Source organism: Lissotriton vulgaris, chromosome 6 (assembly GCF_964263255.1).
Source record: "Lissotriton vulgaris chromosome 6, aLisVul1.2, whole genome shotgun sequence".
NCBI classification, from domain to species: domain Eukaryota; kingdom Metazoa; phylum Chordata; class Amphibia; order Caudata; family Salamandridae; genus Lissotriton; species Lissotriton vulgaris.
The window spans coordinates 1,753,963,423-1,753,979,622 of record NC_141694.1 but is presented as its reverse complement, the minus strand read 5'-3'; the positions used below and the strand labels follow the sequence as shown (position 1 = coordinate 1,753,979,622).

The following is a 16,200-nucleotide window of genomic DNA, read 5'->3' as shown; positions in this document are numbered from 1 at the left end:
AGGCAAAGCGCGCGACCCAGACTGTCTCCTGGGAAGCATGCTCCCTGACATAAGATCTCGGCGAGTACAGCGCTGACGCGCTGTATCGCTACGAGACCTAAAAAGCAGTGCTTTAAAAGCAGCAGTGAAGCACATAGGTCAACCAATGAACATTGATGGTAAAGAGGCAATGGTTCAGGGGAGGGACAAACACAAAATTGACAAGCTGGGAGTAAGAATCGCATAAATGAGTGTCAGGAAAGCCAACCAGTGGTAAGCAATGCACAGGCTCCAAGCCTTGGTGCGTTCTTGGAAAGCCAACAATGGCGTGCAACAGGCAGAGCATTCACTGTCTAGTAGACCTAATAAGGGGGTTTCACAGATCTTTTGATTACAGGTAATAGCTGAAATATTGCATTAGCAGCAAACGACTGTGCTGGACTCCACTCGCTGTATTGCGTATGCGTGAGGGCAGCTGCTTTAATGCTCGGCTTCACAGAGTAACTGTACATAAGAGACAAACTTCACTAACCTCAGGCAGCCAACCAGCTACAGGCGCTTCATAAGGGCTTGTCAACCATGAGCCCTAGTGCCCTATCAAAAACGAGGACACCAGAGGAGAACCCACATCCTGCCCTATCCATACTTCTGATTTGGCAAACACTTGTGAACTTACCTGGAACAAGCAAAATATGTCAATCATTACAGCTCATGTTTTTCCATTCAGGGGCGTTGTTCGTAAGAGACATGAAGTTGGCAATTGTGAGCCCAGGAGGTAAAGAGCAAAGCATGTGTTGAGAAGAACTTTCTACATGTCCCCAGATGAATTTTTAGTAGCTCATCTTTTGTGTGCAGAAGTGTGCATGTGTGGATGCAAGCACGTGTGAGTAGTGTATGCCCATTTACCAATTGTGCTGTGGGGAAGCGATCATCAGCACGGGCCTATACGGGTAGGAAATGAGTGACCAAAAACAGCTGAAAATCACTTTCAATAAAGATCCTCCGTCAGCACTGGGATGCAAGCAACCAAATAAAATGAGCAAATAAGGAAAAATTTGACTGCTCAACACACATTTGCTTAAATAGGTAGCATACAATATAGGATGAACGAGAAAATACTTTCTAGATAGGCAGCATTAGAGAAATATATGGAATATTTGCCAACATCACAATGTCAGACTCCTTTGTTTGGTCTTAGCACACCATTAGGATTTGCCCCGCCCTTGATGATGACTTTGGAGTCATTGCTGTTTGTGTTTTGTACTCAACACTGTAGGACTGATGAACTGGTTAGAACAATAGTGTTAAAGCCACGGTTAAAATGATATCTGTTCATGGCTGCCAAAGCTAACATACCTACGACACACTTTGCATTGAGCTGTTCTAGAAAGAGCAAAAGTAGATGCACAAATCTTGCTCTAATGTAAGATTACACATTCAAAAAGCAGAATCTTGCAGACATATCAAAGATAATCTATTTCTGCAAAAACATAATGTAATAAAATGGGCAAACTATTTGCAAAAGTGTTGAAAACCCTCGAATCCTGAGTGATGGTTAAAGACAGCTTACTAACAAGTCCTATCCCCCAAGTGCCTGACATCTGAAGATTTTATTCTGCTTTAGAAATGATCATTCCCATCATATGTATCATGTCTCGAGCTGGCATGCTTAGACTTTGTTAAATATGTCAATTCTTAGGCGGGAGAGAGAAGAAGGTTCTACAACTGTCCATGGAAATTACCGGACTACTCGGGTAAGGACAGAAGGCTCGGCTTGCCTAACCGACTACAACAGTATGAAAATATTTCATTACTTCTCATTCAGCACCGCAGTTTTTTTCCCGCCAATTTATGAGAAAACTGTGATGTAAAAAACAGCATTGAGCCATTTCCTAATTTATATTCAGTGAGAGACACCTCACAACTGTCATAAAGGAGTTGGTGCGTGTTTCACTCAAAATCAAGAAAGATATCTACTCCTACTCCACTTTCAGAGTTCACCAAGCTATCATTAAATAAAAAAGACGCTTATCAACATCCTTCTTTACTGAAAATGAACTCAACGACGAGTGAAAGCAGAAACAGGTGATTTAAAATAAAGTAAATGTAACCAAGGCAATTGTAGGTGCACATTTACCATAGCATTTCTTGGAGCGAAATAACGGATTTTTAATGCTACCAACTCAGTGGTACCCATTTTATCGATCTAAAAAAGATGAGAGGCTGAGTGGAACCACCTGGTTTCATATCTGTGATCAATGGGTCAAATACAAATTCTCTGCAGCAGATGCAAATGGTTGGCTGTAGAGGAGAAACTCGTTTCCCTCTTACAAAATAATTAAGTCTGGATTAAGTTTTGATAATATGGAGCCTAAAGTCTCCAAGAAACTTGGGAGTCCATTTTTCGATATCAGTCACTGAGATTATATTATTGGTAAATGAGAAAACTGGAGGTTTGCTTGCTAAATGGACCCCTTCAAAGGCAGCTTTGTTTGGTAGTTTAGATGTAAATACATATGGTGTATTGAAGGTAGAGACGAAGCCCATTTCACTGTGCTGACAATTGTGCTAGCAACTAGACATTTGCGAGCTAACTGTGGGTGGTACAAGTGTTTGTGTTCTTTCTACAGGGGGTGCTACTAAATAACCCCTTCTCATAGAAGATGGTAGTTTCCACCTCATAACAAGATTATTTATTGACTGGGAGTAGGAGGCAGCAGAGATTTTAGTGAGGGTGACAGGCCTTTTCATCAGTGCCCATCAGAGAAGTAATGCAAGCCTGTCTATTTAAAATCCAATTGATTCCCCATAACTGGGTTTCTTCAATACACCCTCTGTTTATGTGGTGAGTTGTGACGAGTCATGTGGGAGATGCATGTTGCATTTTTGTATCACGCCACTGGATGTACATATGCTATGTGGAAGGGGACCTCTCCGAGGACAAAGTGGTTGTAGCATCTCTGTGTTGCCCATGTGGTTACATTTCTTTAGCTTCCACAGCCATGCGGCATGCCTGGGAGAATTTAAAGAATTTATATTCAGCTCCTGCCTGAGCCCAAATGGAGAATGTTCTGCCTCTTCTGCCAACTGATCCATCTGAGGATACGCTTACCTGCACTTGGGACGCATGGCCTGTCACCCCTCTAGTGCACACTGTAGCATCTTGCTTTGTCCTGCCTGATATTGGAGTTGTCTCGAAGTCACGGAGATTCTAATCAGGAAGTTAACATCAGCCCCCTTGTAAGAAAAAGTTAATTGACTAGACTGTGCCTACACCTACCCTTCTTTCTTGAGAAAGCCCAGAAAAATGTGCCCATCTATGGTTGGTCAGAGTTTTGCATTGTGAGAATGGCATACTTTTCGATTATCCTTGGCTTTCCACTGGTGCCCCTCACAACTGAATAAGAGATAGACTCCCATAACCATTTACTTGTAATTGGAGGAAGGTCACACAACTAGCTTTGAGACACTTGACCAGGACAGGGCACTCATGTTTCATGGGACCAAGCCTAAACCATATGAAGAGCATTGTTGCTGTGTCCCGCCTGCTAGAAAATTTGGGGATTTCCCTGAGAAGGGAAGAGTGCTTTGTCATAACAGAAAGAGAAATACCCAGTTGCCTGAATCTGCATATAAAACAATCTGAGGTACTAAACGTGGCATCGAGCCATGGGTCTGCAGACAGATTGTCTTTACAAACACAAAGCATCTGCATACCCTGAGAGTCAAGGACGGACCAGGGATATTGAAGGACCACGCCCAGGGGAGTGCTTCCATTTCCAGGCTGCGGAACACAGGAGTTAACTATGGAATCCCTCTGCTACCAGCATCAGTTGGCCCGTTTTTGAAACACTGACTTTAGAGATCGGCTGAAGCAGTTAACTGTGTGAAATTAAAGTATCATTCTGTAACAGAGTTTAGAAGTTACTACCATCTATTAGAATACATCTTGACTGCTCAATATGGTTTCTCTTGGAAAATAAAGCACACAAAGAAAGTAACTGAGGTATCCAACTGGAGTGAGTTATTACTGTGGATCTGGCAGAACAGATGTCAATAACCACCGAGGATACTGCCTAGTAACCGCAGACTACCATTTGACCTAGGGAAAAGAATTAACATCTGTCAAACTTTAACTTTCACGAATGCATTCATTAACATTCCCAAGAAGCTTCTTAAAATAAAATAAATGAAGTGCTGACCAAATAGTCAGGAAAAGTATGTAAGTAGGAATTCAATGCAGTAAACTTCAAAAAGGCAGGGAATGTAAGACGTTACTTTTCAATTTACATCAAAATGTCTGAGGCACGTGCTCACAAAAATAGACTAGAACTACTTCAAACAAGGTACATAGTTCACAAAAGGTACCAACATTGTTTTAGATAAGGACCATTTACCACTATCCTGATTCTTTTCTTTGGTTACAAACAATGAGGCAAACAGGATAAGTGACAGCTGCAATCTGATGACTTATCCTAATGTGTAGAGTGGCACCGATGGCCTAATCCTCTTTGACCTCCTAATAGTTTCCTCCATCGACAGGTCCCACAACATCTTCACTAACTTCAAGACTGAGAGGTTTCTAATTATGACCTTGGTCTGGAAATCAATCCAGTCCAACAGAAGTCACATTATCAAATTGCAACCTTTTTTACTTGAGGTGCCCCATGGCTCAGTACTGTCACAGATCTTGATCAGAAGTGTGGCTCAATGGTTAGAGCAGGCAGACCTCGATGCAGAGCTCTGGCCAGGGACCAGGGTTCGATTCCTGCCCCGGCGGGTCTCGGGCTCATTAATTCCCCTGACCGGATATTCTCGCCTCAGTGCCTATTCTGATCATGGGTCCCACGCTGCAACTCTGGGCAATAGCTTGCTTAGTCTCCACAACGGCCCCCACAACGCGAGGGATGCCTGGGCTGCACCATGGGGGTGCCCAGGAGTGGACACTTCACAGGGAAAGCCAGGAAGGGTTCCCTTGCGGTATTTGTACAAGCACCGGGAAACCCACTGTGGGTAGCTGTGCGCTATACAAGTACAAAAACATTTACATTTACCATCTGCCTCTGAGCACAAGTCACTAACAGATCATTTCTGTTCAATTTCTACTTCTAGCTGTATAACGCGAAAATCCGGTCTCATTACGTCTGAGCTATCAAATTTAAACAATTGTTGGTGAAATACCCTACCAACCGGCCATGAAGCCCAAGCTTTTCCACACGCAGTGCACTGCCACATCATTCACTGTGGCACAATATTTAGTGAACTAGAAATAAGATAATACTTCAGCGGTGTATGTGGGCTTGTCACATTAATGTACTATAACGTTACATTTTTCAGTAGCCTCGAGTCAGGACATGTTCTTACCAATGTTAGCCCATCCACAGGTCTGTTGTAGTTGCAGCCCCATTATCTAACCAAGAGTTTTCTACTATATGCTAAATAGCCAATTTTGACCGACCATATTGCCTCGCTCATGGTGATTCAGATGTGTACCAACAGTAAGATACATTTTGAATAATCTACAGTTATGTAGATAACAGCAATCCTGCACAACTTTCACTGACAGCCATAAAAAACACAGATAACTTTAAACGCATCTGCATGCATACAAAGGTTTTTAATTTTGACTATCTTTATAACACTATCACCGACGTTGGGGGTGGCGGTATCTGGTCCGGTAGGCTCGATGTGGAAGTCTGTACTGGAGTCAGTATGCACCTGATAGCAGGACCCAAGGGGACAAACAATGCTCTGGAAGGACCCGCTGTTGGTAACCCAACTGGAGACCCCAGTAGATTGTTGGCGTTTGAAGGTGCCCGAGTGGGGACCAAAAGCACACTGAATATCTGAAGCATGGTCAATTTGAAGGCCTCAATCCGCTGTGAAGTCAACGATAAGCTAGGGAACTTGGGTCCGTCTGGACCAATTGAGGGAGTGACCGGGGTACTGGCACCTTAAAGGAGTGCAACTTGCATCTTGATGCCCTTGCACTTTCTCTCTGGAGTCAGAATGCCGTTGAGTCCTAGTTTACTTTTTTATGCTAACATTTGGACTTACTAGAACACCTCAACCAAGAAGTGGAATGGTTGCAGGAATGGCCCCATGATGGAGACCGAGTCTGGGCCTGTGACATACAGTGAGAGCAGGACCTAGGAGAAGGCGCAACCTCTACTTGAACTCTGCAAGAAACAGCCTTCGGGACATGAAGGCGCACTTATCACACTAATTAGAGTTGTGTCCCAAGCCTAGGCACCAAAGACAGACATTGTGCAGATCTGTGGCCGACATCTGCTTCCTGCAATCTTGGCAAAGTTTGAATCCTGTAATTTTCAGTGGGGATATTGCAGCACCCTCTTTGGAGGCTTCGAAATTATCAATAGACTGTCAATTTGGGAGTGGAGTCCATATCCGCATTGAAAGGCATTAACTGATGTCAGTATGCAAGGGTGGAGCTTATATGTAGCTGTGCTCCATAACTTCTGGGAAGGTGTAGAGTCAACGGGGAGCTGCACGGCACCACCTACTGGCATTGCTATGAAAACATTTCCAGATTCAGTCTGACACTTCTTTTAAGGTGATGCTGCACTTACAAGTATACAGCAGAAGTTGCTCAGTTCTAATTTAGTTGGCTTCCAATCATCATGAAATAGAAGACCTGGGTCTATGTGTTATAGCATTGGGCAAGACTTTGATTAGAACTTTTTCTGCATAAATATAAACAGCCCAATTGACCCAGGATCCATTCCAAACCCCAAATAGACACATCAATTATAAACAGAGGCAGATAGGGAGGGACGATAAAGGCAGAAGAACACAGATCGTTGGTTTGGAGGACAAACAAATATTAACTATGTATACTAAATATTGAAAGAAAAATAGTGCACTACAATAGCCAATTACAATACCATCTCAATGACAGGTTCCACCTAATTTTTCATCAATTTACAAAATTGTCCTCGTTTCTTCTCTAAATAGAGGATGAAACAGAAACCGTGCACAAGTTTGAACGTTAGAGAAACATGTTATATCTTTAAATAATTTCTGCAGCAATGGCTTTTTAGACAGCATTGTCCTACCATCAGCAAAGTGGTTGCAGTAAAAAAAAAAAAAGAGGAACATGTGCACTTTTCATCTGTACTAATTAGAAACACACTGTACTGAAAGGAAATTGGTTATACTGCATTTCAGCCCAATATAGACCTCAAAATCAATCAGCCATGGCAGCCACAAATAGAACTCTTCCAAACTGCTGGCAGTGGAAAGGCGAATACTGACAGCTTTGGAAAAGCAAAGTAAATCAATTTATTACAGATTTCATAGTACCTTAGGGGATGGTGGAAGTTGCAGAAAGTACCCTTAGAACGTGCCATTGTTACTGGTGTTTTCCATGTCACCACACTGAACAGAATACAAACTAGTATCCCAATAAACAAAGGAAGATGTAGTTCAAGTTTCTGACTTTGCAACGGATTTTAATACGTGGCCTGGCCAAACTAGGAATACATGTCGGATTTCATGTCAAAAGTATAATGCTTAGAGAAAGTTTGTACAGGCAGGCTAATTATAGCTTTCCAATTCATTGGCAGGTGCATATGGTGTCAAGAACCCACAGTGGAGCTTTTGTCGCATTGATAACTTCAGGGGTGGTATAACATACTAAATCATGATCCCTTGAAGCATAAGCTACAATTCAATGAGCAATAGTACCCTTAGAGAATTTAGAGCCAGGCATTTGACCAATATATGCAATGCCCGCCGGGCTAGGGTACTCTGACCATCAGATGTGATGCTTCACTTGCTAGATTATCCTGAGCTGTGAGGCTTCTCTGGTTAGACTACCCTAACCAATAGAGCCTAAGCACCTTTTGAGTTGTACTTGTTTTTGTTGAGGTCGTTCAGCTGCTGCCTTCTGATAACTAACAAAAAGGTTAATGTGGAGAGTGCAGCACATCACGATTCAGACTTGAGCCCAATGTTATTTAACCTATTCTCAGTCAACAGTAGGCATCTCTGAATTTGTTGAAACTATTGTGCTCACATGTTGTTAATCAATCCGTACTGATTGTACTGTAAGCATATGATGTGGTCCTCTTAATATGCACCGAGCATGCTTGAAATAAGTTTTGAACCCGACTGAGGAATAAATCAGACACAGATAGAAGTATTAATGCTGCTAAATACATGCCGGTGTCCTACTGACTTCAAGAAAATGGTAGGAGATGCCTTCTCCTAAAGAAGTTAAAGTTGAAAAATGTTTTCACTTTTAATTATTTGGGAATGGGCTTTCATAACCCAGGTAGCTGGAATAGCTCCCTCTACATACAAGGCACAGATTCTAAATCTGTGCATATCCATGGTGGGCGATTCAACAAAAGGTTTGGCCCATTAACATTCCTAACCACACTTCAAATGTATTAACATTTATAGCACTGCCTGACACTCCGTGTGGTGCCGAACTAAAGGGTCATTTTATTATTGACCTGCTGCATCTAGGGAAACACATTTGTGTGCTCTCTTCTTAAACTCTGGATCTCCAAAATAAGCCTTTTGCTGATTTTCTGACTTTCCCTTCATTGACCAACAATCTGGTCTTCGTTCTTCATAATTTGAGTTGGCATTTGAATCTTACTCAGTTGATGGTATTTAATTCACCACTGAAGTACCAACTACATTTCAATGGCTCCTCCTGAACCCTCATAAACTTTTTCAAGTTTTTACCAAATAAACAGATGGAAAAGTCTCCATCTTCTATCGCCAATGTATGTAATATTTAATCTTTATTTGGAACCAAAATCAAAGGAGAGAACATAACCAAAGCAATTTCTACTAAGATGACCGCGAACACTTGGACTAATAAGGGAACTCTAGGTCTGGAAGCATCATTGATTTTTCATATATACTTTTCAGGAGAATATCAAATTTTAAATTTCGATCACAATATTTTCCATTAGGGAATTCCTTTAGCAGATGGTTCGCATATCCTAATACCTGCTGTCCTTTTCTTTGTGAAAAGCAACCTGTAAAAGCTTACCACCTCTAACATACTTTACCCTATTTATCATGTGCCCAAATTCAAACACATTATGTTCTGATAAAAATGAGTTACGTGACAAATCATTTATATGGATTAAAGCTATATAGAATACTCCAATTCAATACAAAATTACCAACTATCTTAATGTTACACGGTGTGGATAAAAACAAAGGATGGAGTGCTAATAATATATCAAACTATTTCATCTCAATTAGGTGAGACTGATCACAACTTCTATCTGGCTCAAAGGTTCAGACCTTGGAAAGATAAATAAAACAAAACATAAAACAGACATATTCAATGCTATGATATACTACGTAAGAAGAGAGGTGTGGCTCACTGGTTAGAGACGGCAGACCTGTAAGCAGAGAACGGACCGGGACCAGGGTTCAATTCCCGACGCAGCAGCGTCGTGGACAAGGGGTCAAAGGACTCGATAATTCTCGCCTCAGTGCCTACTCTAACCAGGGGACACACTCGGTAACTCTGGGCATTAAGCTTGCCTCATCTCTACAACGGCCCCCCACAGACGCCGGGATGCCTGGTTTCACCCTGGAGATACCCAGAAAGGGACCATCTCACAGGGAAAACCAGGACGGGTTCCCCAGCGGTCTGCAGCGCCAGGACACTCGGTTAGAGTAACAGTGCGCTTTACAAATACCCCACATTTACATTTACAAGACTGATTATATAATGGACAGTTGTTATACTCTAAATTTGAATGTGACCAAAATCTCTGAACAAAAAACAGATTGATTTATCGCTATATTTCTCCTACCAGATTATTTCAACATGAATACTTTAGATAATATAGTTTTACACTTTTTGTGAACTTATTTGTTCATTTTAGTTTTTATTGTATACCAGGCTATGTTTTGTTTTATTGGCAGTGCTCACAATAAAATTCTGTTTACTAACTGTAGAGCAACATGTACATCCATTGAGAACATTCAATTACTAACCACACAAATAACCAAGATAATTAACATTGATTTCCTTTTCGCAGATCATGTGCAGAAAGTCTATCAGCATTCAGCAGGGAACATTTTAGGAGACATGTTATAGACATCAAACCCATAGAGTTGTTACATGTTGAACAGGAAAGGAGAACCTTTAGTGCTACACTTAATTTAGAATGCAACAGTTATTAATAGGTTATCCCTCAACAGTGTCAGTCTAGGTACCGGGCTTGAAGTCAGACCACTCCAACAGTTGCCGTATGTGCATTAAGAGGGAAGGGCATAATTGTAACAGAAAATATATGGCTGAGGAGTGGATAACAGGTCTCAGGAGTCAAAGATCCACAATGCAAAACTCCATAGCCACATCAAATATCTCACATAATATATATGTAAAGGAGGCCAATTCTATGGGATGCACAATGTAATACCCAAAAGTGGTGTATTTTAACAACATCCCAAGATGGGAGCAAGATGCAGAATATCTTGTCGAAGGAGAGTCAAGGTCTGGAAACACGGTTTGTGACATTCAGGATAATCTGTTTGGGATTGGTATGATCCTAGGTCTCTCCTGGGTTTTCTCGTGTGCTCCTTTTACTTTTCTCATGGTAAGCAGGAAGGGTTTTCTTCTAGTGGGCGAGTTTAAAAAGATTAAGCATTCTTTCCAAGTGACAGTGATTACATATAGAGCTGTATTTATGACATTGTTTTTGTTAATAAATTGAGTCAAACTAAATATTTATTTTTTTAAATGCTTAAAACTCTATGCCCAATTGTACTTTGGAGCCATGGATATGTCCATTAATACAGAGTTATGTCGGAATACTTTATTATTTTAGCTTTACAAAAAGCCATACAATAACTGGACATAGAATCCATATAATAAAACTCGAAAAGAGCAGGGTGATGTTTTTCTAAGCTCCAAGTATCTGTTAATGACTTTTGGTTTAAAAGAAGTCCGGTCAACATGACTTGTATTACATTGAGTGGATCTGAGCAAAATGCAATGATGTTCATGTGCCAGCAAGGCCAAACCTGCTTGCTAATGCATTTGTGGATTTAGACTGCATCTTCGTTTTGTCTTACTAAGAAAGCCTGTCATCTGAAAAGGAACAGGACAACATGCAATTATGGCTAAAACAGAGAGGCCTGTGGCCACCCACAGCGGGGCTTATGGCCTGAGAGAAAAGTGAAAAATGATTAAACAGCATAATGCAGGGAAAACACAGCGTAATCAAAAAGTGAAGAGAATACACCTCATAAAACAACATAAATATGATAGTATGGTACTTTCCAGCTCCTGAGAGATCAGCAGAATAAAGATGATAACGAAACGAGTATAATATGAGCAGAAAAATAATAAAGCCTATCAGGCTGAAGTTTTCATTGTTTTTTCCCCTGAAAACAAATAGTTTATATGTCACTGACAAACGCAGCTAGTGCAACCAATAGAATACACAATATACAATTTAACTTAGTTACAAGAATACACCATTTCATTTTTCGAGCCATATACGCCCATTTCTGTTAATTTTTAACAGATCCTCTCATATTTTCGCATGAAACGTGATCTCAGACTACAGTCCAACAGTGTTTTACAAGGAATGCAGGACTTTAAGAGACAGCTGGAATGGATAGACGAGGAAGATCAGAACAATCCATTCTAATTCTCAACAAAGAAAATTCCGTAATTAGGTGAGGCCACTATGGAGCTAGGACTGCTTCATGAAAATAAAGTCACAACAACAAAAAAAGTGGAAAATATAATAATCTAGCAATTTCACTCCACTAAAACACATCTGAAAAGCAGTAATTCTTACTAGATAGTTTTCATCTTGGAAGGCATAGTGTAACGTTGTAATCCACTGGCTATCTCCATTCACCAAAACGTCTCTTTCTTCTCGAAAACAGGCTGTCTGTGGAAAAAAGTGCAGACATGTTAGGGAAATAATTTGGAAGAATTGAAAATAATTTAATAAAATATTTTGTCATCACAAAAATTCTTGAATAGAATTTTCACAATTTAAAGATACACGGCGAAACAACTTATCAGATAGAGGTGCTGCTGAGCAGGTTGTGGGGGAGCTGCTCACTTACAATGTTAACACACATAATATAGGATAGCTTGATATCCCCTAGGGAATCTGGTACATATGTAACTAAGAAAACCAGGGAATAATCATTTACCCATACCCCTAATAAAGTAGAATCATCAGACCTCTATAGTATTGACTTAATCAAACCTATTAAAATACAGGTGCCCACCGCATATTAAGCTTAAAAAGAATTTCGTTTTATCTCAAACCACAAGTGCATAGTAATCATACGAAACAAGGAGAAAAAAAAGGCGCTCAATGCCATATGAGAATGTCTGCGAATTTATGGGGAAAAATGCAACAGATAAACAATACACGAGCCTAGTTGCAATACAAAAATTGCACAGACAAGAACACAAATTCCTATCTTTGAGCTAACTTTGCACTATCGAGTTCTATAGTTTAAACATACATTCTCAAACGAGCTTCAGAAACTGTCTTGATACATCTAGTTGTTTCTGAGAACCAGGCATTTCCCTAAACAAGGTAGAGGCCAGGCGCTTCCTCAACCAGAATACAAACAACCCAAGAAGAGTTTCACCCTTATTAGGGCTCAGTCTGGTATAGCTTGGTTCCAGTGGCACAGTGTGCACGGTGCCCATGTCTGGGCATAAATGACTCACTTAGGGCGTCGCACTGAGGTTTACACAAAAGTGATGGATGGAAGGCTTAAATGAATCTCAGACACTTGTAATTACTGGGGCCACATCCCAGTCTATCATTATTTTGCACACCATGCCACCTCAGTTTGGAACCAGTCATATGCAAAACAGCCTTGTCCCTGATCCAATCGGAGCAGTCCTGCCCAAACTGCCAGGCCAGTTCCTCCCTGAATCAGAAAACAAGCAACCCAAGACTGGTAAAGGCGTATGGCTAGGTCCAAACTGAGGTGGCATGGTGTGCAGAATAACTGCTTCTTGGATGCTCATGACAGAACAATGACCTTCTTTAACATTATCCTCATTCATACATTCCCTTGATGCTGGTAATCTCTCTGTGCTGTTACTCTTATTGCCTGTGGCACTACAGCAAGTATTGCTCATCATGCCAAACATTTCAGTACTCCTCCAGTTCGAAAAAACTACAACAGGGTAGTTAGTGGTCAGTGAAAGGAGTGACTATACATCCTAAAATAGTCAACTGCCCAGTCGTACCCAATGACCTTAGCTCAATAACAAGATAATTGCATTCTGCCACATTAACAGCATGTGAGCTGAAAGCAATAGTGCATTCAGCCTTTCCACCCGCTGTGATAGGATGGCACCCACTGCACACACACATATGGCCAATGTGACGTATGTTTTTCCATTGACATCAAACCCCCTTCAAGACTGTCACTTTCCTTATATTTTCCTTTATTTTTTTTTTAATCCCTCTTTTGCTGTTCTCCATACACAACCAAATATCATTGCTAAACAGAGGTCTTAAAGACTCTGCTTTCCCAAGAAATATTTCAACAGTTTCAGCACAATAGTCTACCTTAAAGAAGGTCAAATATTTTCCTTTTCTGTTGCACCTTCAAAATAATACGTAATATAGTAAGAAAAGGACTTTAGGTTCACTACTGAAAAGACTATTCACCACACTTTGAAATATAGAGGATACTGAGGCCAAACCAAAAACAAGAATAGTACATTGAAAGATGCCCGCCATAGTAATGAAATCTATAGTCTAGGAAATAATTGTTCAATTTAACAACAAAATCATCACATTTATGTAAGGGAAACTGTACTATCCATAGCAATAAAGTGATGTAAACGTCTCAAGCTCAGTCATAACCTTACACGGCCATCCATGCCACTCAAAAAATCAACTCCCTCGATTGTCTTTTGGGATGATCATTTACATAACAAGCATAGCTGCCAAAGCGTACTTCCAGTAAATTTACCCCAAAAAATTATTTGTTTTCCCAACTACTCACTTGCCGCACTGCAACCCATGGTGCTTACTAATGAAAACGAGTTTTTTTAAGCCTCTTCACCATTATCATTCTCACTAATGCACCCCACGTCTTAAGTTTTTACCTTCCCATAAACTCTTTGATACACTCTAGCTTCGTACTCAACAAGTTGCTCAATCCCTTTCACCGGAATGGTCAGCAGTACGATATACGTGATAAAATAATTACACATCCCTTGTAATTTGTCCAACTGTTCTTCCCTTTTTTCTCTACTCGGTCTAAACTCATGCTTTTATTCGCCTTCCCAGACCAATTCCTTCTAAGGACACTCACATTACCACTTGGCTTCACTGTCCTTTTGTCGATCTCATGCGATGTCTGTGACAAAATATACTATTATGCCTCTCCATAACATTCTTTGATTTCTTAAGAGTGCTTCAAACTTCTTTACTGCTTCACTATGCACATGTCCAAATTACTTTTACCTGTGCATCAACTACAGACTGAAGGTAGTATAAATGCATGTGGACATTCCATGCCTAATACAGTTGGAAATAAAGCATTCGTCATACTGCATCTAACGTCCTGCCCACATAAGACCTCAATATAATTATTAAAATTCCTCAACAACTGACTGTCTCCATAGTAAAGAAACTCGCCCAATCACCATTAAAGTCATTACGTTGGTTGATAAGCATTGGCTACTACAATTACCATCCATGTTAATTGAATAAAATGACAATACTTTCTTTCATAGTTTTCATACCCTCAGTGATACAGCACAACTGACACCACAGAAAAAAGTAAATGAATATCTGGGAAGTATGCACCCACCCAAGCAGCTGATGGACCCACAATGCAACATGAAATAATTTAGGCTTCTGCGCAGGTAGCAACTGGCAGATACTGAAGTGCAAAAGTATCACATTATGTAAAGACACATGTCCATAGGAGTTGGTGGATGGGACCAGGCCCCAACGTTTCACCCACATCCATGGGCTTTTTCATTGAAATTATTTTTATAAGGAATTCATTGTTTCATCTCCACCGATGGCAATATCTATCCAGAAAAATGTTTAGAAACCTGAGGAATAGAGAATCCATTATTCTACCCACATGACACGTGCAGATAGTCTTTAACCACCAACGTACACATATGTAGATTTACAAATATTCTTCTATACATGCTCACTTAATAAACTACAATCAAAGAGAAGTTACGGGTCAGAGAACAAAAACAAACACAGAAGCGTTACGGTACAGGATAACGTCACCCCGACTCCTCAGCCATGCTCAGTACATGCATTCGCAGACCCACCACCAACTCCCCTGCCTTGCTCAGTACACCCCTTTGCCAAAGGAACACGTAAAAGAGAAGAGCTGTACATGTCAGGGACATCAGTTAGGCCCCACATTGTATGTTACGCATTGTAACCGCACATTTCAGGATTTTTTTGTTCTTTAATTTTTATCCTCAGTTTTTTTAAATTAATGTTTTTCTTTTTTAAGATACCCACTATCGAAGCTTTCTCATGGCTGCAGCCAATCCCTGCTGCTTATTTGACCCGCATTAATGCACGGAAATGGTATGTTTCTGATAATAAATGGTTTCCTTGTTCTCACAATTGTTTGCAAATAAGCATGTTGCCATCAACTAAATGCATTTAAAAAAATTGTGTTGCAAATTCATACCTCAACTCTGGGTACATTAGAGGCCGATTTAATGTGCATTTTTTTTTTACAGAGAACAACAATCCAGTTTTTGCATATCTGCCAAGTTTTATGTAAATCCAAAGCGTTTTTTACGGCACCAGACCGCAACATTTCCTACGGAAGTGTTAGTGCTTTTGTGCGTTTAAATCAAAACGTGCACAGAACAATTTCTCTACAATTTAATTCACATGCGTTTACTAACATGAAGCTAATTCAATTGAAACAAATCTGCTATGACATGTTAAAGTGTGTTTTTCTCGCTTAGCTAATAAAGCCTAATTTAGGCCTCAACGCCATCTTGTTAAAGATGGATGCCATATCATCATGTTTATTCTCGGAGTATATTTCTGCCTGACGATAAATGAAGCAAGATGCTGTTTCATTATTTCTGAATAAAACGGTTCTCGAAAAGCCTGCTAAAAATCCTTGTGCAAAATTTTACACTTGAGCATATTTACTTGTTATAAGCATGTTGTACATTTAAAAATGTCCAAACACGAGCCATTATGCTTTAGAGGT

The 16,200-nt window shown here is 40.4% G+C and overlaps 1 protein-coding gene across 2 annotated transcripts in view; it reads right to left on the bottom strand.

Annotated features, from left to right (window-relative positions):
* CDC42BPA (CDC42 binding protein kinase alpha) overlaps nt 1–16,200 on the bottom strand; it is a 1,012,118-nt gene that overhangs the window by 719,902 nt on the left and 276,016 nt on the right. For both annotated transcript variants that reach the window (XM_086927989.1, XM_086927990.1), the window contains exon 4: nt 11,793–11,888. In XM_086927989.1, the coding sequence (XP_086784115.1) occupies nt 11,793–11,888 (96 nt within the window). The remainder of the gene's footprint in view (nt 1–11,792; nt 11,889–16,200) is intronic.